We start from the raw sequence: 20,000 nt of genomic DNA on the forward strand, positions 1-20,000 counted from the left end.
TCTCCTCCTCTCTCCCCTCTCTCCTCTCTCCAGCAGTATTCCTGGATGTTGTTGTCGCTGTTTTCTCTGTGTGTTTTGGGGTCAGGTTGTGATCAGTGTGTTTCTGTTCTGTTTTTGGGGTGCTGTCCCAGGAGGTGCCCATGATCCCCCAGCCCAGCTACGCTCAGCCCGGCTTTGTTTACCACATCTGCCTGCTGCGGGACAGGCTGCTGCTGCGCCAGGGTACGTACCCCCTCCCTCCAAAAAACACACCTAAACGTCTACTGCAAAGGTACAATACACCTGTACCCCTCCCAAAACCACTAAGAGCACAATACACCTGTACAATACACACCTGTACAATACACCTGTACAATACACACCTGTACACACCTGCACAACACACCTGTACACACCTGTAGAATACACACCTACACACTATACCGCTACAATACACACCTGCACAATACACACCTGTACACACCTGCACAATACACACCTGTACACACCTCTACAATACACACCTACACAATATACCGCTACAATACACACCTGCACAATACACCTGTAGAATACACACCTGTACAATACACACCTGTACAATACACACCTGTACAATACACCTCTGCAATACACACCTGTACAATTCACCTGTACAATACACCTCTACAATACACACCTACACAATATACCGCTACAATACACACCTGCACAATACACCTGTAGAATACACACCTGTACAATACACACCTGTACAATACACACCTGTACAATACACCTCTGCAATACACACCTGTACAATTCACCTGTACAATACACCTCTACAATACACACCTACACAATACACCTGTAGAATACACACCTGTACAATACACACCTGAACACACCTGTACAAAACACACCTCTACAATACACACCTGCACAATACACATGTGCATTGCACCTGTACAAAAAAACTGCAAAATACACCTGTACAACACACACCTGTACACACCTGCACAATACACCTGCACAATACACCTGTACAACACACACCTGTACAATACACCTGTCACGGCCCTGAACACCTGCCCCTGTGTGTGTCGCTGTGCAGGGGACTGCGTGTATCTCATGAGGGACAGTCGGCGCGCTCCCGACGGACAGCCAGTCCGACAGTCCTACCGACTCCTCTCACACCTCAACCGGGACAAACTGGACATCTTCCGCATCGAGAAACTGTGGAAGAACGAGAAGTGAGTGAGGGGGAGGGGAGGGGAGAAACTGGAAAAACAAGAAGTGAGTGAGGGGGGGAGGGAGAGGAGAGGAGAGGGGAGGGAGAGAAACTGGAAAAACAAGAAGTGAGTGAGGGGGGAGGGGGAGGAGTAGGGGATATCCTTAATGGAAGGTGCCCTGTGACTGACTCATGTCTCTCTTCCCCCCTCCCATCTCCACCTCTCTCTCCCTCCCCCACTCTCTCTCCGTCTCAGGGGGGAGCGCTTTGCTTTCGGACACCATTATTTCCGCCCCCACGAGACGCACCACTCTCCGTCGCGGCGTTTCTACCACAATGAGCTGTTCCGCGTGCCGCTGTACGAGATCATCCCCCTGGAGGCCGTGGTGGGGACCTGCTGCATGCTCGACCTCTACACCTACTGCAAGGGTGAGGCTGCACCTGTACAGTACAACACACCTGTACTGTACAACACACCTATACTGTATAACACACCTGTACTGTACAACACAATACACCTATACTGTACAATACACCTGTACTGTATAGTACACCTGTACAATACAATACACCTGTACTGTACAATACACCTGTACAATACAGTACAACACACCTGTACAGTACAATACAATACACATGTACAGTACAATACACCTGTACTGTACAATACAATACACCTGTACACCGACAACAAAAGCTACACCCATACAATACACTTGTACAATGCACAGCTGTACACACCTGTGTACACGTATTGCACAGGTGAGGCATGCGTGTGTGACTCCCCCTGTGTGTGTGTGTCTCAGGCCGGCCCAAGGGAGTGAAGGAGCAGGACGTGTATATCTGTGATTACCGGCTCGACAAGTCTGCTCACCTCTTCTACAAGATCCACCGCAACCGCTACCCCGTCTGCACCAAGTCCTACGCATTCAACCACTTCCCCAAGAGACTGGCGCCCAAGAGGGACTTCTCGGTAAGAGATACAACACACCTGTACAACACACCAGCACAATACACCTGCACAATACACCTGTACACCTGTACAACACACCAGCACAACACACCTGTACAACACACCAGCACAATACACCAGCACAATACACCTGCACAATACACCTGTACAGCACACCTGTACACCTGTACAACACACCAGCACAATACACCTGCACAATACACCTGTACAATACACCTGTACAACACACCTGTACATCTGTACAGCACACCTGTACAATACACCTGTACAGCACACCTGTACAGCACACCTGTACAACACACCAGCACAACACACCTGCACAACACACCTGTACATCTGTACAGCATACCTCTATAATAACTTATCTCTCCTCTCTGTCTCTCTGTCTCTCTGTCTCTCTCTGTCTCTCTCTCTCTCTCTCTCTCTCTCTCTCTCTCTCTCTCTCTCTCTCTCTCTCTCCAGCCTCACTACGTTCCGGACAACTACAAGCGCAACGGAGGAAGGTGAGGGACTTCAATTCAGTGCTTTTATTCCTGTCTGTTGGTTTTTTAAAAAAAAAAATTTTAAGGGGTTGGATGCGCCCTGCTCAGTGCTGGCAGTGCCTTGTGAAATTCACCCTGGGGTCTCTCCTCCCTCCCAGTTAATTGTGCGTCTCTCCCTGTCTCTCTCTCTCAGATCATCGTGGAAAAGCGAGAGACCCAAACTGGGGTGCAAGGAGACGGTGGGGGGAGCGTGTGAGGAGGAGCCCCCACCAGCGCTGGACGAAGTGGGGCTGGGGGGCGAGGCAAGACCCAGGCTTGAGGAGACAGTGGTGGCCGGGGGTGAGGCAGAGACGGAGAGGGGGAACGAAAGAGAGAGGGAGAGGGAGAGAGAGAAAGAGCGCCCTCCCAGACAGGACCAGCAGCAAGGAGCTGAGGAAGAGGAAGAGGAGGAGGAGGAGGAAGAGAGGGAGCGGCGGCCAGAGGAGGAGGAGGAGGAGGGAGAGAGGGAGAGGGAGGCCCCCTTACTGGAGCTCGGACCCCCCAGTGAGAGGAGGGGGGCTCAGAGAGAGCGGCTGAACAAGATATTGCTTCACCTGCTGCACAGGATCCCTGGGAAGAATGGTGAGAGAGAGAGAGAGAGAGAGAGAGAGAGAGAGAGCAGAACAAACAGCAGAGATACAACAGGCAGGGGATACTTCACTGCTGAGCGCTCTAGCAGTATAGGATAGAGAACTCCCCTCTCAACACTGCAGAGTGCTCTAGCAGTATAGGAAAGAGAACTCCACTCTCAACACTGCAGAGCGCTCTAGCAGTATAGGAAAGAGAACTCCACTCTCAACACTGCAGAGCGCTCTAGCAGTATAGGAAAGAGAACTCCCCTCTCGACACTGCAGAGCGCTCTAGCAGTATAGGAAAGAGAACTCCCCTCTCGACACTGCAGAGCGCTCTAGCAGTATAGGAAAGAGAACTCCACTCTCCACACTGCAGAGCGCTCTAGCAGTATAGTAAAGAGGACTCTCCTCTCCACACAGTGTCTTGGGTCTTTTTAATGTGTTTGGTGCTTTAATTCCCCCTCCCTCTCTCTCAGTGATTGATGTCACCTATCTCCTGGAGGAAGGCTCGGGTCGGAAGCTGCGCAGGAGAACCCTGGGAATAGGAGACGGAGCCAGCTACAGGAAGTGAGGTCACTGCGGGGGGGAGGGGCAGAGCCAGCTACAGGAAGTGAGGTCACCGCAAAGGGGGCGGGGCCTGAGCCCGAACCCGGAGCGGCGAGCCGGGAATCGGAACAAACGCGAAGGAACTAGAGGAGAAAACAAAGAGAGGGAGAGAGAGAGAGAGAGAGAGAGAGAGAGAGAGAGAGACTCTCCAAGCCTGGGTTTGAACCGTGGACTGCGGTACTGCCACCAGCCCACGCCCCCTTCTCTCTCTGTCACGCGGGAAGGCGTGTGCGTGTGTGCGTGTGCTTTCCGTGACGGCGTATCTTTCAAAGCTGATGCCATCGTTGTGTGAAGGTGTGGAGACTGTCAAACAGACACCAAAAGAAGCTTGCTCTTAATAATGATAATGATAACGATAATGATAGATACAGGGAGAGGACTGAGGCTCCCGGTACAGAGCAGTGTGATCCGGGCCTGGTTTCATAATCACACACACCTGAGCTTGTTTCCTGGACACACTGGGGGCTGATCAAACTCTCAACAAAAGCTTTACAAAGTAATACTGTTATTATCATTAGTTTTAGTATTATTATTATTATTAGTATTATTAGTAGTAGTAGTAGTATTATTATTAGGATTATTAACCATGGCTAGGATGTCATTTGTTGAGGATGATTTTATTTGATTTCTTTTTCTACTTTTTTTTTTTAATCGGCTGTTTGTTTGTTTATTTTTTTTTTTTTTTTTAATGTCTGCAGTGAGTCGTACAAAACAAAACAAATTCAAAATAAGCAAAAAAAAAAAAAACCACACAGTGATTTGTAAGGATCCATTCCACAGGCAGACTTCTGCAAGAAACACACAGCCAGCTCGCTGGACTTCACAGTCTGGGAGAGGAACAGTTTCTGAAGAGGACTTGACTGACAGACAGACAAAAGGATGTGAAAAATATATTCTAAATAAAAAGCGTTTGCCTTCTGGGCCTGAGAGAGTTTCAGCAGCTTTGCGGTACACTGCAGATTAAAAACGAAACGAAACGAAACGAAACGAAACACTACAGCTAACCAGCTCCCCGAGCGCCGCGCTGCTCCAGCGAAGAGCTTTCAATACCCTCCGGCATTTCATTTCATCCTGGGATCATGAAGGGCAGACGCACGCACGCACGCACGGACACACGCACGCACGCACGCACACGCACGCACGCAGATGCAGCTGTTTATTCGGACACCGATTTTAAAAAAAGGGCTCTCTTTTTTTTTGTGTGTGTGTCACAAATCCCTCAAACAAAATAACGAAGACAAAAAAAAAAAAGGTTTTATTTTTTAAGTTTTCTTGTAAAGGTCAGCGTTTGGTAAACGTGCATCCAGCGTGTGGTGTTTGAAATATTGTGAATGACGACGATGACGACGATGACGTCCCATTCGAATGACGTGCCACGCTCTCTGTGTAGATGATTCGTGTACATAAGAGCGCCTGCGCGGCGCCTTTTATATTGGAACGCTATGTATTATAATAATGTTATTATTATTATTATTATTATTATTATTATTAGTATTATTATTAGGAGTATTAACCATGGCTAGGATGTCATTTGTTGAGGATGATTTTATTTGATTTCTTTTTCTACTTTTTTTTTTTAATCGTCTGTTTGTTTGTTTATTTATTTTTTTTTTTTAATGTCTGCAGTGACTCGTACAAAACAAACCAAATTCAAAATAAGCAAAAAAAAAACACCCACACAGTGATTTGTAAGGATCCATTCCACAGGCAGACTTCTGCAAGAAACACACAGCCAGCTCGCTGGACTTCACAGTCTGGGAGAGGAACAGTTTCTGAAGAGGACTTGACTGACAGACAGACAAAAGGGTGTAAAAAATATATTCTAAATAAAAAGCGTTTGCCTTCTGGGCCTGAGAGAGTTTCAGCAGCTTTGCGGTACACTGCAGATTAAAAACGAAACGAAACGAAACGAAACGAAACGAAACGAAACACTACAGCTAACCAGCTCCCCGAGCGCCGCGCTGCTCCAGCGAAGAGCTTTCAATACCCTCCGGCATTTCATTTCATCCTGGGATCATGAAGGGCAAACGCACGCACGCACGCACGCACGCACGGACACACGCACGCACACGCACGCACGCACGCACACACACGCACGCACGCACGCAGATGCAGCTGTTTATTCGGACACCGATTTTAAAAAAAGGGCTCTCTTTTTTTTTGTGTGTGTGTCACAAATCCCTCAAACAAAATAACGAAGACAAAAAAAAAAAAGGTTTTATTTTTTAAGTTTTCTTGTAAAGGTCAGCGTTTGGTAAACGTGCATCCAGCGTGTGGTGTTTGAAATATTGTGAATGACGACGATGACGTCCCATTCGAATGACGTGCCACGCTCTCTGTGTAGATGATTCGTGTACATAAGAGCGCCTGCGCGGCGCCTTTTATATTGGAACGCTATGTATTATAATAATGTTATTATTATTATTATTATTATTATTATTATTAGTATTATTATTAGGAGTATTAACCATGGCTAGGATGTCATTTGTTGAGGATGATTTTATTTGATTTCTTTTTCTACTTTTTTTTTTTAATCGTCTGTTTGTTTGTTTATTTATTTTTTTTTTTTAATGTCTGCAGTGACTCGTACAAAACAAACCAAATTCAAAATAAGCAAAAAAAAAACACCCACACAGTGATTTGTAAGGATCCATTCCACAGGCAGACTTCTGCAAGAAACACACAGCCAGCTCGCTGGACTTCACAGTCTGGGAGAGGAACAGTTTCTGAAGAGGACTTGACTGACAGACAGACAAAAGGGTGTAAAAAATATATTCTAAATAAAAAGCGTTTGCCTTCTGGGCCTGAGAGAGTTTCAGCAGCTTTGCGGTACACTGCAGATTAAAAACGAAACGAAACGAAACGAAACGAAACGAAACGAAACACTACAGCTAACCAGCTCCCCGAGCGCCGCGCTGCTCCAGCGAAGAGCTTTCAATACCCTCCGGCATTTCATTTCATCCTGGGATCATGAAGGGCAAACGCACGCACGCACGCACGCACGCACGGACACACGCACGCACACGCACGCACGCACGCAGATGCAGCTGTTTATTCGGACACCGATTTTAAAAAAAGGGCTCTCTTTTTTTTTGTGTGTGTGTCACAAATCCCTCAAACAAAATAACGAAGACAAAAAAAAAAAAGGTTTTATTTTTTAAGTTTTCTTGTAAAGGTCAGCGTTTGGTAAACGTGCATCCAGCGTGTGGTGTTTGAAATATTGTGAATGACGACGATGACGTCCCATTCGAATGACGTGCCACGCTCTCTGTGTAGATGATTCGTGTACATAAGAGCGCCTGCGCGGCGCCTTTTATATTGGAACGCTATGTATTATAATAATGTTATTATTATTATTATTATTATTATTATTATTATTACGAGTGCTGATATTGATGTTGTTAATCGTATTATAATTGTTATTAATAGTATTATCGTGGCTGCAGGTATAATTGTCGTTTTTCTTACCCTCTCCGTTGTTGTTGTATTATTTCAAACTAGTTTTTTTTTTTTGTAAAAAAAAAAAATAATAATTAAAAAAAAAAATAATTACAGCTACTGCATAATTTGAAAAAAATAATCACTTAGTCTGCAAAGATGAATGCGTGTGCGTGTGTGTGTGTATATACACATATATACACACATTATATATACACACATATATGATTCTAACATTAGATCACAGCTGGCTCTTTGAGCTAATATATATATATATATATATATATATATATATATATATATATATATATATATATATATATATATATATATATAATTAAAAATTCATATTTGCAAACCAAGTGATTTTTCTTCGTTTTTTTGTATCGTTATTCTATATCAGTAATGCAGTTTGAAGCGGCTCGGGTGCGTGGATTTCCTTGTGCTGTTCAGAGAGAGAGTGTGTGAAATACTCTGAGATTTCTGTAGAGACGCGCGAACACATTTCTGTGTTTCAAAACGCGTCGCAGAGAGAGAGAGACGCGGGTCAGACACTAAACTGAATAAATACAACATATGCTTTTAAACCTCAGTAGGAAAAAAAAACAGAACAAAACAAACACAAAAAAACAGAACACTAGTTTAGATAATGGAATGTTATTGGAAGAATTATTTTAGACGCTTAAATATTATTATTATTATTATTATTATTATTATTATTATTATTATTATTATTATGATTATGATTATGATTATGATTGTATTTTCAATTCTGAAATGATTTTTTTTTTGTTTTTATTTTATTGTATAGATTTTGTGTGTGTTTTTTAATAAAAGCATACCCTGTTGCTAAACTGCAAGTCGATTCTAACCCTCCTTCTGGATGAAATGCTGCTGATGATGAAGTAATACAGATTCCCTTTTCATAAACACGCACGCACGCACACACACGCACAGGTGAAACCGCATCTTAGAAACAGACGAGTCTTTTTTAAAACTTTAATCTTTGTAAATGATGTATTACGGATTTTAACATTGGATGTGATTGCTTAAAAAAAGAAATACAAAAAATAATAATAAAAAAAAACAACAACGGGAAGAACGCAAGGACTGCGCCTGCGTGTCCGTGGTGACGCTGGATAATAAATGGAGAGGGTTTTTTTTCAAAACTTTGTGTGTTTATTGAATTTGTGTGCGTGTGCGTGTGCGTGTGCGTGTGCGTGAGTGCGTGTGTGCGTGTGCGTGTGCGTGTGCGTGTGTATATATAAGAACATAAGAAAGTTTCCAAACGAGAGGAGGCTCCATTCAGCCCATCTTGCTCGTTTGGTTTGTTAGCAGCTTATTGATCCCAGAATCTCATCAAGCAGCTTCTTGAAGGATCCCAGGGTGTCAGCTTCAACAACATTACTGGGGAGTTGGTTCCAGACCCTCACAATTCTCTGTGTAAAAAAGTGCCTCCTATTTTCTGTTCTGAGTGCCCCTTTATCTAATCTCCATTTGTGACCCCTGGTCCTTTTTTCTTTTTTCAAGTCAAAGAAGTCCCCTGGGTCGACATTGTCTATAGCTTTTAGGATTCTGAATGCTTGAATCAGATCACGGCGTAGTCTTCTTTGTTCAAGACTGAATAGATTCAATTCTTTTAGCCTGTCTTCATACGACATGCCTTTTAAACCCGGGATAATTCTGGTCGCTCTTCTTTGCACTCTTTCTAGAGCAGCAAAATTCTTTTTGTAACGAGGTGACCAGAACTGAACACAATATTCTAGGTGAGGTCTTACTAATGCATTGTAAAGTTTTTACATTACTTCCCTTGATTTAAATTCAACTCTTTTCACAATATATCCAAGCATCTTGTTAGCCTTTTTTATAGGCTTCAACAACATTACTGGGGAGTTGGTTCCAGACCCTCACGATTCCTGTTCTGAATGCCCCTTTATCTAATCTCCACGTGTGACCCCTGGTGCTTGTTTCTTTTATAGCCTGGTATCTGGGAGCCCTGCGTCCATGGCAACGAGCACTGTGGTATGCAGGCGCCCTGTTGCCATAGCTACAGGGCTGCGGCGTCGCTCTCCGCTCCAGGGCTTGCGTGTTGCATACCCGGGGCAGACTGGCACAGCAGAGCGGGCAAAACTCCCTGAGGGGAGCCGCTAATAATAAACAGACAGGGCACGCCCGGGATAAATGCAACAGCGAGATGTATGCAAGAAAGCATTAGCATTAATATATATATATATATATATATATATAGTAAATCATAGAAATAAAATATTTTGCACCCTGAAGAAATTTCACAGTCATAGTCTCAGTCAAAAATGTCGTGTAATGTGAGTCTGTCGGTCTAATGACGTTTCTTCTTGGTCCAGGTGGCTGAACTGGTGGGCAGTTTGAACCGCGTTTCAGTCAGTGGATGTTGCTGGAGTCAGTCTCAGTGCGGTTTAATCTTCTCAACACAGATGCAGTCTTGTATCGTTTTTGTTTTGTTTTGTTTTGGTGTCTCAGAACTGCAACCGAAGACGGGATACGAGAGCGCATTCATTACAAACACACAAGCGGCACCGGCAGAGGCGACGGCGTCTCCGCACAGTCAGCGCTGCCCAGCCTTCGGCCGGTGTTCCGGTTCACCCAGTCCGTCATTGCTCGAACCCGTTCCTCAGTCTGCTCCAGCCCTGCTTTCAAGCTTGCGTTTTAAATCTCAGTTTGAAAGCAAGTTTCATCACGGTACCCAGTGATGATGTTAATAAAGCTAATAAGAGGTGAGAGCATGGATTTTAAAGATGGTCAGCGCTCCTTTAAAGGGAGGGGTCAGTGATCCTGTTAATAAAGCTAATAAGAGGTGAGAGAATGGATTTTAAAGATGGTCAGCGCTCCTTTAAAGGGAGGGGTCAGTGATCCTGTTAATAAAGCTAATAAGAGGTGAGAGAATGGATTTTAAAGATGGTCAGCGCTCCTTTAAAGGGAGGGGTCAGTGATAATGTTAATAAAGCTAATAAGAGGTGAGAGAATGGATTTTAAAGATGGTCAGCGCTCCTTTAAAGGGAGGGATCAGTGATCCTGTTAATAAAGCTAATAAGAGGTGAGAGAATGGATTTTAAAGATGGTCAGCGCTCCTTTAAAGGGAGGGGTCAGTGATCCTGTTAATAAAGCTAATAAGAGGTGAGAGAATGGATTTTAAAGATGGTCAGCGCTCCTTTGATGGTCAGTGATAATGTTGCTGGTGCAAATAAGAGTCTGCTGCCACCCAGTGTTTAGGGAGTGGTACTACGTCACTGTTTTCATCACATAACCACACACACACAGACAAAGACACAAACACACACAAACAGACACACACGCACACACAAAGCAATGCCTGGAGCCTCTCTTCAGGAGCAGGTTGGGTTTATTAATAATTACAGCAGCTGCATCATTCCTCACAGCAGCAACACAAGCAGGGCTGCCTCTACCAGCTGGGTCTACACGCTGCACAGCTGTGTGCATCTTTAAATAGCAGGTGTTCAATTGAAGCATTAGATATGAGAATGCTGCCTCCCTCTCTCTCTCTCTCTCTCTCTCTCTACACACACACAATGGCATTGCTCTACTGGGCCCACGTCACATGATCAGGGAGGCGAAGCCAATGGGAACCAGCCCCTCGCGGTCTCCTTGGCGACAGCGGATCCACTCCTCGTCCACGGCCCCCACCAGGGGAAGCTCCTCCCCCTTCCTGAAGCTAAGCTCCGCCCCCGAGCCCTGGTAATCACACAGTGTGCGCACGGCCCTGTGGGTAATGAGACAAGCATGAACACAGACTCTGTACACCCCCCCCCCCCCGAACGGAGAACCACAAAGCAGAAAAAAATGTGTTAAACGCAAAAATGAAACACAAATATATTTGTTTATAGAGAACGGCTACACTCTGAAAAAGTTTTGCATCATCTAGAAGGAAGCCATAATCGTGGAATTCAATATGTTAACAAGGGAACATTATTCAGCAGCTTTCATTGGACTCTATGAAGCTGAGGGAGTTCATTCTATATAGAGGGGGTGGAATTCAATATGTTAACAAGGGAACATTATTCAGCAGCTTTCATTGGACTCTATGAAGCTGAGGGAGTTCATTCTATATAGAGGGGGTGGAATTCAATATGTTAACAAGGGAACATTATTCAGCAGCTTTCATTGGACTCTATGAAGCTGAGGGAGTTCATTCTATATAGAGGGGGTGGAATTCAATATGTTAACAAGGGAACATTATTCAGCAGCTTTCATTGGACTCTATGAAGCTGAGGGAGTTCATTCTACAAGGGGATGCTAAACTTGGCAGAGCTGCAGAGTTGAGGCGTGATTCTGAGAGCTGTATTGAGCACACAGGGGTGCTTACCTGAGTCCTGGGTTCTGTGTGTCGGTCTGCTTCGGGCTGGTCTCTGGTCCGGACCTCTCTCCTCCTCGCTGGGCTGCCGCCCCGGTCCGAATCGCCCTCAGAACAGAAGCGCTCGGAGAGAGCCAGCTGGACGGACGGCTGAGGGGGACAGACGGACAGACAGACAGACAGACTGGTCACTAACAGACAGCTGTGATTTTATAGAGAAGACAGCTACAGTAGTTGTGGGATATTTAGACAGACAGATAGATCAGGGATGGAAATAAGACTCCTATTGCACAGCAGTGTCACCCAGTCCAGGTTTCACTGCTACCAGCTTGATCAGCCCCAGTGTGTCTAGCTAACAAGCTCAGGGGTGTCTGATTATTAAACTCACAGTGAAACCAGGACTGGATCACACTGCTGTGCAGCGGGAGTCTGATTCCCATCCCTGTATCCAGTCTCTCTGTCTCTCTCTCTCACCGCAGTTTCTGCTCCTGTGTCGCTGGCTTGCTGTCCCCCAGCGAAGCTCCGAAAAGTCTGCCCAGCATCCAGAACTGAGCCCCTTTCACCTCCGACCCCACCGGCGCCCTCTGACCCGCGCCTGACCCATCGGGGCGGGGGGGCGGGGCCTCTGCGTCCGTGCCGCGGGTGTCCGGAGAGGTGCCTGACTGTGTCTCTGTGCAGCTCCGGGGGTCCTTGCCCCAGTTCTGTGTCTGTGTGGGGGAGAGAGAGACCCAGGGGTTCTGGCTGAGCTTGTCCCACCAGCTCACCTCTCCCTCCCCAGCCCTGATTCTGCTGGCCCGGTCCGATCCAGCCCAGTTCTGGCCCAGCCCGCCCCCCCACTGCACTATCTGCTTCCAGCCGCTCTGAAGAGCTTGCCCTGCCTGCTGTGACAGGGGCCTCCCAGCACTAGGAGGCGCTCCCCCCAGCTCCCACTCCACAGGGAAAAGCACACTCTGATTGGCTGGGCCGCTGCTGCCTGCCTCTTTCCTACTAGCTGGCTTCTGATTGGTTGGACCGGCCCCACCTCCAGGCGCTGGATTGGCTGTGCCGGGTTTTGGCCCCTGATCGGTGTGCTCACTCCCATTCGCTAAACCAGGGCTGTCCTGATTGGCTGTCCCCTTTCCATCTGGCCCCCGATTGGCTAGTGCTGACCCCCTGGGGATCTGATTGGCCGAGCTGGCTCTGTGGCCGTCCTGATTGGCTGGCAGGAGGTGGTGGTGTTCGAATAGCAGATCGAGGTGAAAGGTCAGGAGAGAGAGGGGCTGCAGCAGCAGCAACAGCTCCTCAAAGAGAGGCTGACAGGAAGTGAGGCGCAGGAAGGAGGCGGGGCTGTAGTAAGCTGACAGCATGTCTGGGGGGCAGAGACAAAAGGGAGTCAGTCACGAGAGAAACATCAAACAGCAGACTGGGTCTCTTATTATAATACAGAAATCCATTCTCCACTTCCCTCAAAAACTATACCTCTTATATCATCACCATCATCATCACCATAATAATAATAATAATAATAATAATAATAATAATAATAATAATAATAATAATAATAATAATAATAAGCCCAGTTTACCTTGAGAGCTCTGTAGGTGAGACAGCCAGTGATCCAGCAGCTTTAGACTGAGGGGAGAGACAGAGAGGAGACATCGCTGGGATGACGATATGCATCGTAAACACTTATCCCTCTCTCACTCTCTCTCCCCTCCCCCTCTATCCCTGTCTCCCCACCCCTCCCCCCTCTATCCCTGTCCCCCCACCCCTCCCCTCACACTGCCTGCTTCCCCTCCCTCCCCCCTCTATCCCTGTCCCCCCACCCCTCCCCTCACACTGCCTGCTTCCCCTCCCTCCCCCCTCGCCCCCCTCACTTGAGCAGTCCGAAGACGAAGGCATTGAATCTCTTGTTTGCGTTGCGGAGCTCAGGGAGCTGGCAGAGCCGGGAAGAGAGGAGGTGAAGACCCTGAGTACTGGGGCCTGGAGAGAGAGGAGAGGAGAGAGGGGGAGAGGAGAGGAGAGAGAGGGGGAGAGGAGAGGAGAGAGGGGGAGAGGAGAGGAGAGAGAGGGGGAGAGGAGAGGAGAGAGAGGGGGAGAGGAGAGGAGAGAGAGGGGGAGAGGAGAGGAGAGGAGAGAGGGGGAGAGGAGAGGAGAGGAGAGAGGGGGAGAGGAGAGGAGAGGAGAGAGGGGGAGAGGAGAGAGGGGGAGAGGAGAGGAGAGAGGGAGAGAGGAGAGGAGAGAGAGGGGGAGAGGAGAGGAGAGAGGGGGAGAGGAGAGGAGAGAGGGGGAGAGGAGAGGAGAGGAGAGAGGGGGAGAGGAGAGAGGGGGAGAGGAGAGGAGAGAGGGAGAGAGGAGAGGAGAGAGAGGGGGAGAGGAGAGGAGAGAGGGGGAGAGGAGAGGAGAGAGAGGGGGAGAGGAGAGAGAGGAGAGAGAGAGAGGGGGAAAGGAGAGGAGAGAGGGGGAGAGGAGAGGAGAGAGAGGGGGAGAGGAGAGGAGAGAGGGGGAGAGGAGAGAGGGGGAGAGGAGAGGAGAGAGGGAGAGAGGAGAGGAGAGAGAGGGGGAGAGGAGAGGAGAGAGGGGGAGAGGAGAGGAGAGAGAGGGGGAGAGGAGAGGAGAGAGGGGGAGAGGAGAGAGGGGGAGAGGAGAGGAGAGAGGGAGAGAGGAGAGGAGAGAGAGGGGGAGAGGAGAGGAGAGAGGGGGAGAGGAGAGGAGAGAGAGGGGGAGAGGAGAGGAGAGGAGAGAGGGGGAGAGGAGAGGAGAGGAGAGAGGGGGAGAGGAGAGAGGGGGAGAGGAGAGGAGAGAGGGAGAGAGGAGAGGAGAGAGAGGGGGAGAGGAGAGGAGAGAGGGGGAGAGGAGAGGAGAGAGAGGGGGAGAGGAGAGAGAGGAGAGAGAGAGAGGGGGAAAGGAGAGGAGAGAGGGGGAGAGGAGAGGAGAGAGAGGGGGAGAGGAGAGGAGAGAGGGGGAGAGGAGAGAGGGGGAGAGGAGAGGAGAGAGGGAGAGAGGAGAGGAGAGAGAGGGGGAGAGGAGAGGAGAGAGGGGGAGAGGAGAGGAGAGAGAGGGGGAGAGGAGAGGAGAGAGGGGGAGAGGAGAGAGGGGGAGAGGAGAGGAGAGAGGGAGAGAGGAGAGGAGAGAGAGGGGGAGAGGAGAGGAGAGAGGGGGAGAGGAGAGGAGAGAGAGGGGGAGAGGAGAGGAGAGGAGAGAGGGGGAGAGGAGAGGAGAGAGGGGGAGAGGAGAGAGAGAGAGGGGGAGAGGAGAGAGAGGGGGAGAGGAGAGAGAGAGAGGGGGAGAGGAGAGGAGAGAGGGGGAGAGGAGAGGAGAGAGGGGGAGAGGAGAGAGGGGGAGAGGAGAGGAGAGAGGGAGAGAGGAGAGGAGAGAGAGGGGGAGAGGAGAGGAGAGAGGGGGAGAGGAGAGGAGAGAGAGGGGGAGAGGAGAGGAGAGGAGAGAGGGGGAGAGGAGAGGAGAGAGGGGGAGAGGAGAGAGAGAGAGGGGGAGAGGAGAGAGAGGGGGAGAGGAGAGAGAGAGGAGAGGGGGAGAGGAGAGGAGAGAGGGGGAGAGGAGAGGAGAGAGGGGGAGAGGAGAGGAGAGAGAGGGGGAGAGGAGAGGAGAGAGGGGGAGAGGAGAGAGAGAGAGGGGGAGAGGAGAGGAGAGAGAGGGGGAGAGGAGAGGAGAGAGAGAGAGAGGGGGAAAGGAAAGCAGAGAGAAAGAGAGGGAGAGTAAGCATTTGTGAGTCAAGTCTCTGAGTTTTTGTGTCTCTCTCTCTCTCTCTCTCTCTCTCTCTCTCTTTATATTTACCTGGTCGTGTGGAGGCCTCCACCAGTCCCCAGGGTGAATTCCTCCTGCGGCCCACGATGAGGTCACTCTGGTAGGGCTTGAGTCCGTCGGAGAGCAGGGAGCGGAGAGCCGGGCAGAGGGCCTGGAGAACCAGTCGGGCGAGAGAGGGGTTCAACCTGCTGTCCCCCGACTGCGCCTGGGATAGGGAGTCAAAACAGATGTCAGACAAAACAAACCCACCCTCTCTCCTGTCTCCCCCTCTCCCCTCTCCCCCCGAACTCACCTTCTGGACGAGCGTTCGTGACGAGCTGAAGTGAGAGAGGATCTCCTCCACTGCGGAGCTGACAGCATTCACCAGAGCTGAGAGAGAGAGAGAGAGAGAGAGAGAGAGAGAGAGAGAGAGAGGGGAGAGAGAGAGAGTCAACCAGCCAGCAACCACGGCGACATCATCAGTGACATCATCACAATGACATCACCACCTGTTTAGATTGCACTAATAATAATAATAATAATACATAAATACAAATCAACACAGCGACATCATCATACCACTCTTCTGCTGCAGGCACAGCAGGGGCAGCTCCTGATCACCCAGAGGGGTCCTCGAGGAACCGGCCATCCAGGTCCCGCCCACCTGCAGCGGTCCGGTGAATGAGAGGCTGCGAACGACTGAGAGGGGCGGGGCCAGAGAGAGGGAGAGACGGAGAGAGAGAGAGAGAGGGATTAGAATTTTAAAATACTGTACCCAATAGAGCTCTCAGAATCATATTTAAACTACAGCAGGTACACCAGAGTGGAGCCACTCCCATCCCAGTGTGTCTAGTTAACAAACTCAGGTGTGTCTGATTATTAAACTCCTAGTGAAACCAGGACTGGATCACACTGCTGTGCAGCGGGAGGCTGTGTGGTCCAGTGGTTAAAGAAAAGGGCTTGGTCCCCGGTTCAAATCCCACCTCAGCCACTGACTCACTGTGTGACCCTGAGCAAGTCACTTCACCTCCTTGTGCTCCGTCTTTCGGGTGAGACGTAGCTGTAAGTGACTCTGCAGCTGATGCATAGTTCACACACCCGAGTCTCTGTAAGTCACCTTGGATAAAGGCGTCTGCTAAATAAACTAATAGTAACGGGAGCCTTATTCCCATCCCTGATCTATCTATCTGTTTAAATATCCCACTACTACCACCAATACACTGTAGCTGTCTTCTCTGTAAAATGCAACAGGAGTCTATGCCCTGATCTATATCACACATCATATCTCTTATATCACAGAAAGCACTAACATGACTCCAGCCTGAAACACACACACAGGTCCGGCTGCAATGCAAGGCCACTGAAACTCTTACGCTGTTCACACGCTCTGCCCGTGTGAGAGGCGGCCGCAGGGACTCTCCCTCCAGACCCCTGCCCCCCGTCCTGGGGCCCCCCTGGGCAGGCTCGCAGGCTGGGCAGGGTTCGGCTGCGGGGGAAGAAGGGGCAGCACAGACTGGGCAGGTCCGTGCACGGGGGGGGCAAGCCGGCCCTGACAGGGGGGGAGTAGGCTCCGATCGGGGAGAGGCGAGGCGGGGTGGGGGGAGAGAGGAGGTCAGTGAAGAGGAGGGCGCCCCCTGGCTGCCCGGAGAGGTACTGAAGCCAGGGCCCGGAGGCTGGGAGTGTGGACTCGTCTGGGCTGGACAGCAGCTGGCTCCTCCTGGTGGACGGGTGGTGGAATAGCAGGTGCTGCTGTTGGTGTCGGTAATGGTACTGTACTGGGGGGAGCAGCAGAGCGTGGGTCTGGTCAGGGAGGGGGAAGTAGGGAGAGGGGGGAGCAGAGACTGCTGGGAGAGAAAGAGAAGGGAGAGAGAGAGAAAGGGGAGAGAAGAAGAGGGTGAGAAAGAGGAGGAGAGCGAGGAGGAAGGGGGAGGGAAGGGGCGAGTGGTTAAAGGGAGTGAAGGAGGAAGAGACAGACATCAGGACAGTGGAGGGAAAGGTAAGCAGACAGGGATGGAGGGATGGGAGAAAAAAACAAAGATGGAAAGAAGGTTAGTATCAGAGAGAGAGAGAGAGAGAGAGAGAGAGAGAGAGAGAGAGAGATCAGGTAATCCCAGACACAGAGACACAGAGAGAGTGAGCTGAATGGAGGGCCCTGATATCACTTCCTGTCTAAACATGGGGCTATGACATCACTTCCTTTCTAAACACAACACAATAATGTCAGTTACTGGCTAAAAGTTTTCTTTTAAGTAAATCTGACCACACACACACACACACACACAGACACACACACACACACACACAGACACACACACACACACACACACACACACACACACACACACACACACACACACACACACACACAGCCCTTAATGAGTCAATGCAGGTACTTACTGTGTTCTAAACAAATATAACTTTTCACAACTGCAGTGAAACTGTAAAAAAACCTGTTAATTTCAGCCACTCCCGATGCAACGCCTGCGTGGTAAAACCCATTCCTGAACCAGACAAACCAGTACATCTCACCTGAAGCCCGTCACAGCCGGAGACAAACAAGTCTGCCTGTTTCACACAGCCCACTTCCTGAAGAACTCTCAGAGCTCAGTGTTGAGCTCCGATTGGCTGGCAGGGTACGTCTGATCACGCCCACCCCTGTTCTTAAAGATGTACCGCATTGATTCCTCTTTAAGCACAGATTCACACACACTGAGACACACACACTGAGAGACGCACACACTGAGACACACACACACTGAGACACACACACTGAGACACATACACACTGAGACACGCACACACTGAGACACACACACTGAGAGACACACACACTGAGAGACACACACACTGAGACACACACACACTGAGACACACACACACGGAGACAAACACACAGAGACACACACACACAGCACTGCAGTCAATGTCACTGTAACTGCAATTATGAGAATCATTAGAGGTTATCGGTGTGGGACATGTGTGAGGGAGGTAGGGAGAGAGGGAGAGGGGGAAGGAGAGGATGAAGAAGAGAGGGGAGGTAAAGATGTAAGAGAGAAAGAGGGGGAGAGGAGGGAAAGAGAGGGAGATAGAAAGGAGGGAGGGAGGGAGAGAGCAGGAGCTGTAGAGGTGTTTTCCGGAATTTTCCCAGCCTCTGCAGACTCTAATATTGAACGATGCAGTTATGACATCATCTCTGGCGGGGGAGGGGATATGACTGCAGAATCTCCACTGACTGCAGCTGCTTCCGAGCTGAGAGTTTTACCAAAAAGGAACCGACTGACAAGGACAGCCCTCTCAACAGAGAAATACAAACAGAAACTGAAAAACATTTCAACCTTTCTCTGAATCCATTTACTTTCGTCTGCTAAGACATAAATAATAATAATAATAATAATAATAATAATAATAAAAACTCGCTGCCAACGAGTCCCTCAGTAGTCTTTTATTAATTATTATTATTATTATTATTATTATTATTATTATTATTATTATTATTATTATTATTATTTATTTCTTAGCAGACGCCCTTATCCAGGGCGACTTACAATTGTCACAAGATATCACATTATACATTATTTCACATTATACAGATATCATTTTTACATACAATTACCCATTTATACAGTTGGGTTTTTACTGGAGCAATCTAGGTAAAGTACCTTGCTCGAGGGTACAGCAGCAGTGTCCCCCACCTGGGATTGAACCCACGACCCTCTGGTCAAGAGTCCAGAGCCCTGACCACTACTCCACACTGCTGCCCCTTATTATTATTTGGCAGATGCCGTTACCCAGGTCACAGGTATTACATTCTCTCGTTCTCACCTGCAGAGTGGCTCTCCCTGCCTCTCCCTCCATCCGCAGTGCCTCTCTCCCCTTCTCCGTCGCCGGGCGGAATCCCCAGGGGGCGGGGCTCGTCTTCCGCAGCTCCCTCTGCGATTGGCTGCAGGGCTGGCCGGGAGTGCCTCCTGGCCAGTGGCGGCTGGCTCGGAGTCTGGAAGTAAAAGCTGATGGCTGGCGGGGGCGGCTGGGCGGCCGCTGAGGGTTCGGAACCCCCTGCCTCCTCAGGGAAGGGGTCCCAGGCGCTGGGGAAAGGCGGGGGCTCTTCCGGCTCCATCTGGACCGCCCCCTCGTCACTGGAGCAGGACCCCCAGTTTTGTCTCTGCTGGTTCTGCTTGTTTCGGAGCCTCAGCTCTTTGAAGGTGGTCACATTTGACCCACCCTGAGACCCTCCTTTTTGGGGGCTGCTCCTCCTGTCCTCCCCCTCCTCCTCTTCCTCCTCCGCCTCAGCCCGTTGATTCCCGTTTCCGAACGGCCGGGGAGGGAGCTCCGTGTCCGGGGAGAAAACCATGAGCCAATCGGATCGCTCCCTGTCGCCGCCGGCCGCGCTGTGATTGGCCGAGCCGCCGCTCCTCCTCCTCCGGCGGGCGAGCTCGTGGAAAGACGTCACGTTCTTCTGGGGTTCCGGAATCCCGCGGGAGTCCAGGAGAGGGGAGCGCTGTCCCAGGAGCCGGTCCACGTAACCTGGCCCCCCCAAATCCAAAACCAGAGGCCTCCTCCCCTCCTTTCCTCCTCCCTCCTTCCCTCCCAGGACGTCAGCCCAGCTGTCCCAGCGCTGGCCGGAGCTCCCTGC

At 49.5% G+C, this 20,000-nt stretch overlaps 2 protein-coding genes across 6 annotated transcripts in view; one reads left to right on the plus strand and one right to left on the minus strand.

Moving 5' to 3' along the window:
• The first annotated feature begins 116 nt into the window (after positions 1-116).
• On the plus strand, positions 117-8,159 carry LOC117970914 (histone-lysine N-methyltransferase ASH1L-like). The gene is made up of 7 exons (XM_059020960.1): positions 117-222; positions 1,073-1,211; positions 1,446-1,618; positions 1,996-2,162; positions 2,625-2,665; positions 2,838-3,265; positions 3,732-8,159. The coding sequence occupies exons 1-7, from the start codon at positions 141-143 to the stop codon at positions 3,824-3,826; spliced, it is 1,125 nt and encodes a 374-aa protein (XP_058876943.1). The 5' UTR covers positions 117-140; the 3' UTR covers positions 3,827-8,159.
• A 2,501-nt stretch (positions 8,160-10,660) lies between these two features.
• LOC117970915 (AP-4 complex accessory subunit RUSC1-like) overlaps positions 10,661-20,000 on the minus strand; it is an 11,202-nt gene continuing 1,862 nt past the window's right edge. For 2 of the 5 annotated variants that reach the window (XM_059020963.1, XM_059020961.1), the window contains 10 exons: positions 19,193-20,000; positions 16,744-17,214; positions 15,950-16,069; positions 15,684-15,760; positions 15,422-15,596; positions 13,504-13,609; positions 13,212-13,258; positions 12,122-12,995; positions 11,660-11,797; positions 10,661-11,056 (listed from right to left, as the gene is read on the minus strand). The exon at positions 19,193-20,000 is cut by the window's right edge. In XM_059020963.1, the coding sequence (XP_058876946.1) occupies positions 10,891-11,056; positions 11,660-11,797; positions 12,122-12,995; positions 13,212-13,258; positions 13,504-13,609; positions 15,422-15,596; positions 15,684-15,760; positions 15,950-16,069; positions 16,744-17,214; positions 19,193-20,000 (2,982 nt within the window). In that variant the 3' untranslated portion in view covers positions 10,661-10,890. The remainder of the gene's footprint in view (positions 11,057-11,659; positions 11,798-12,121; positions 12,996-13,211; positions 13,259-13,503; positions 13,610-15,421; positions 15,597-15,683; positions 15,761-15,949; positions 16,070-16,743; positions 17,215-19,192) is intronic. The other 3 variants (XM_059020962.1, XM_059020964.1, XM_059020965.1) reach the window with 3 other exon arrangements.

The sequence above is a fragment of the Acipenser ruthenus genome, unplaced genomic scaffold, assembly GCF_902713425.1.
Source record: "Acipenser ruthenus unplaced genomic scaffold, fAciRut3.2 maternal haplotype, whole genome shotgun sequence".
NCBI lineage: Eukaryota > Metazoa > Chordata > Actinopteri > Acipenseriformes > Acipenseridae > Acipenser > Acipenser ruthenus.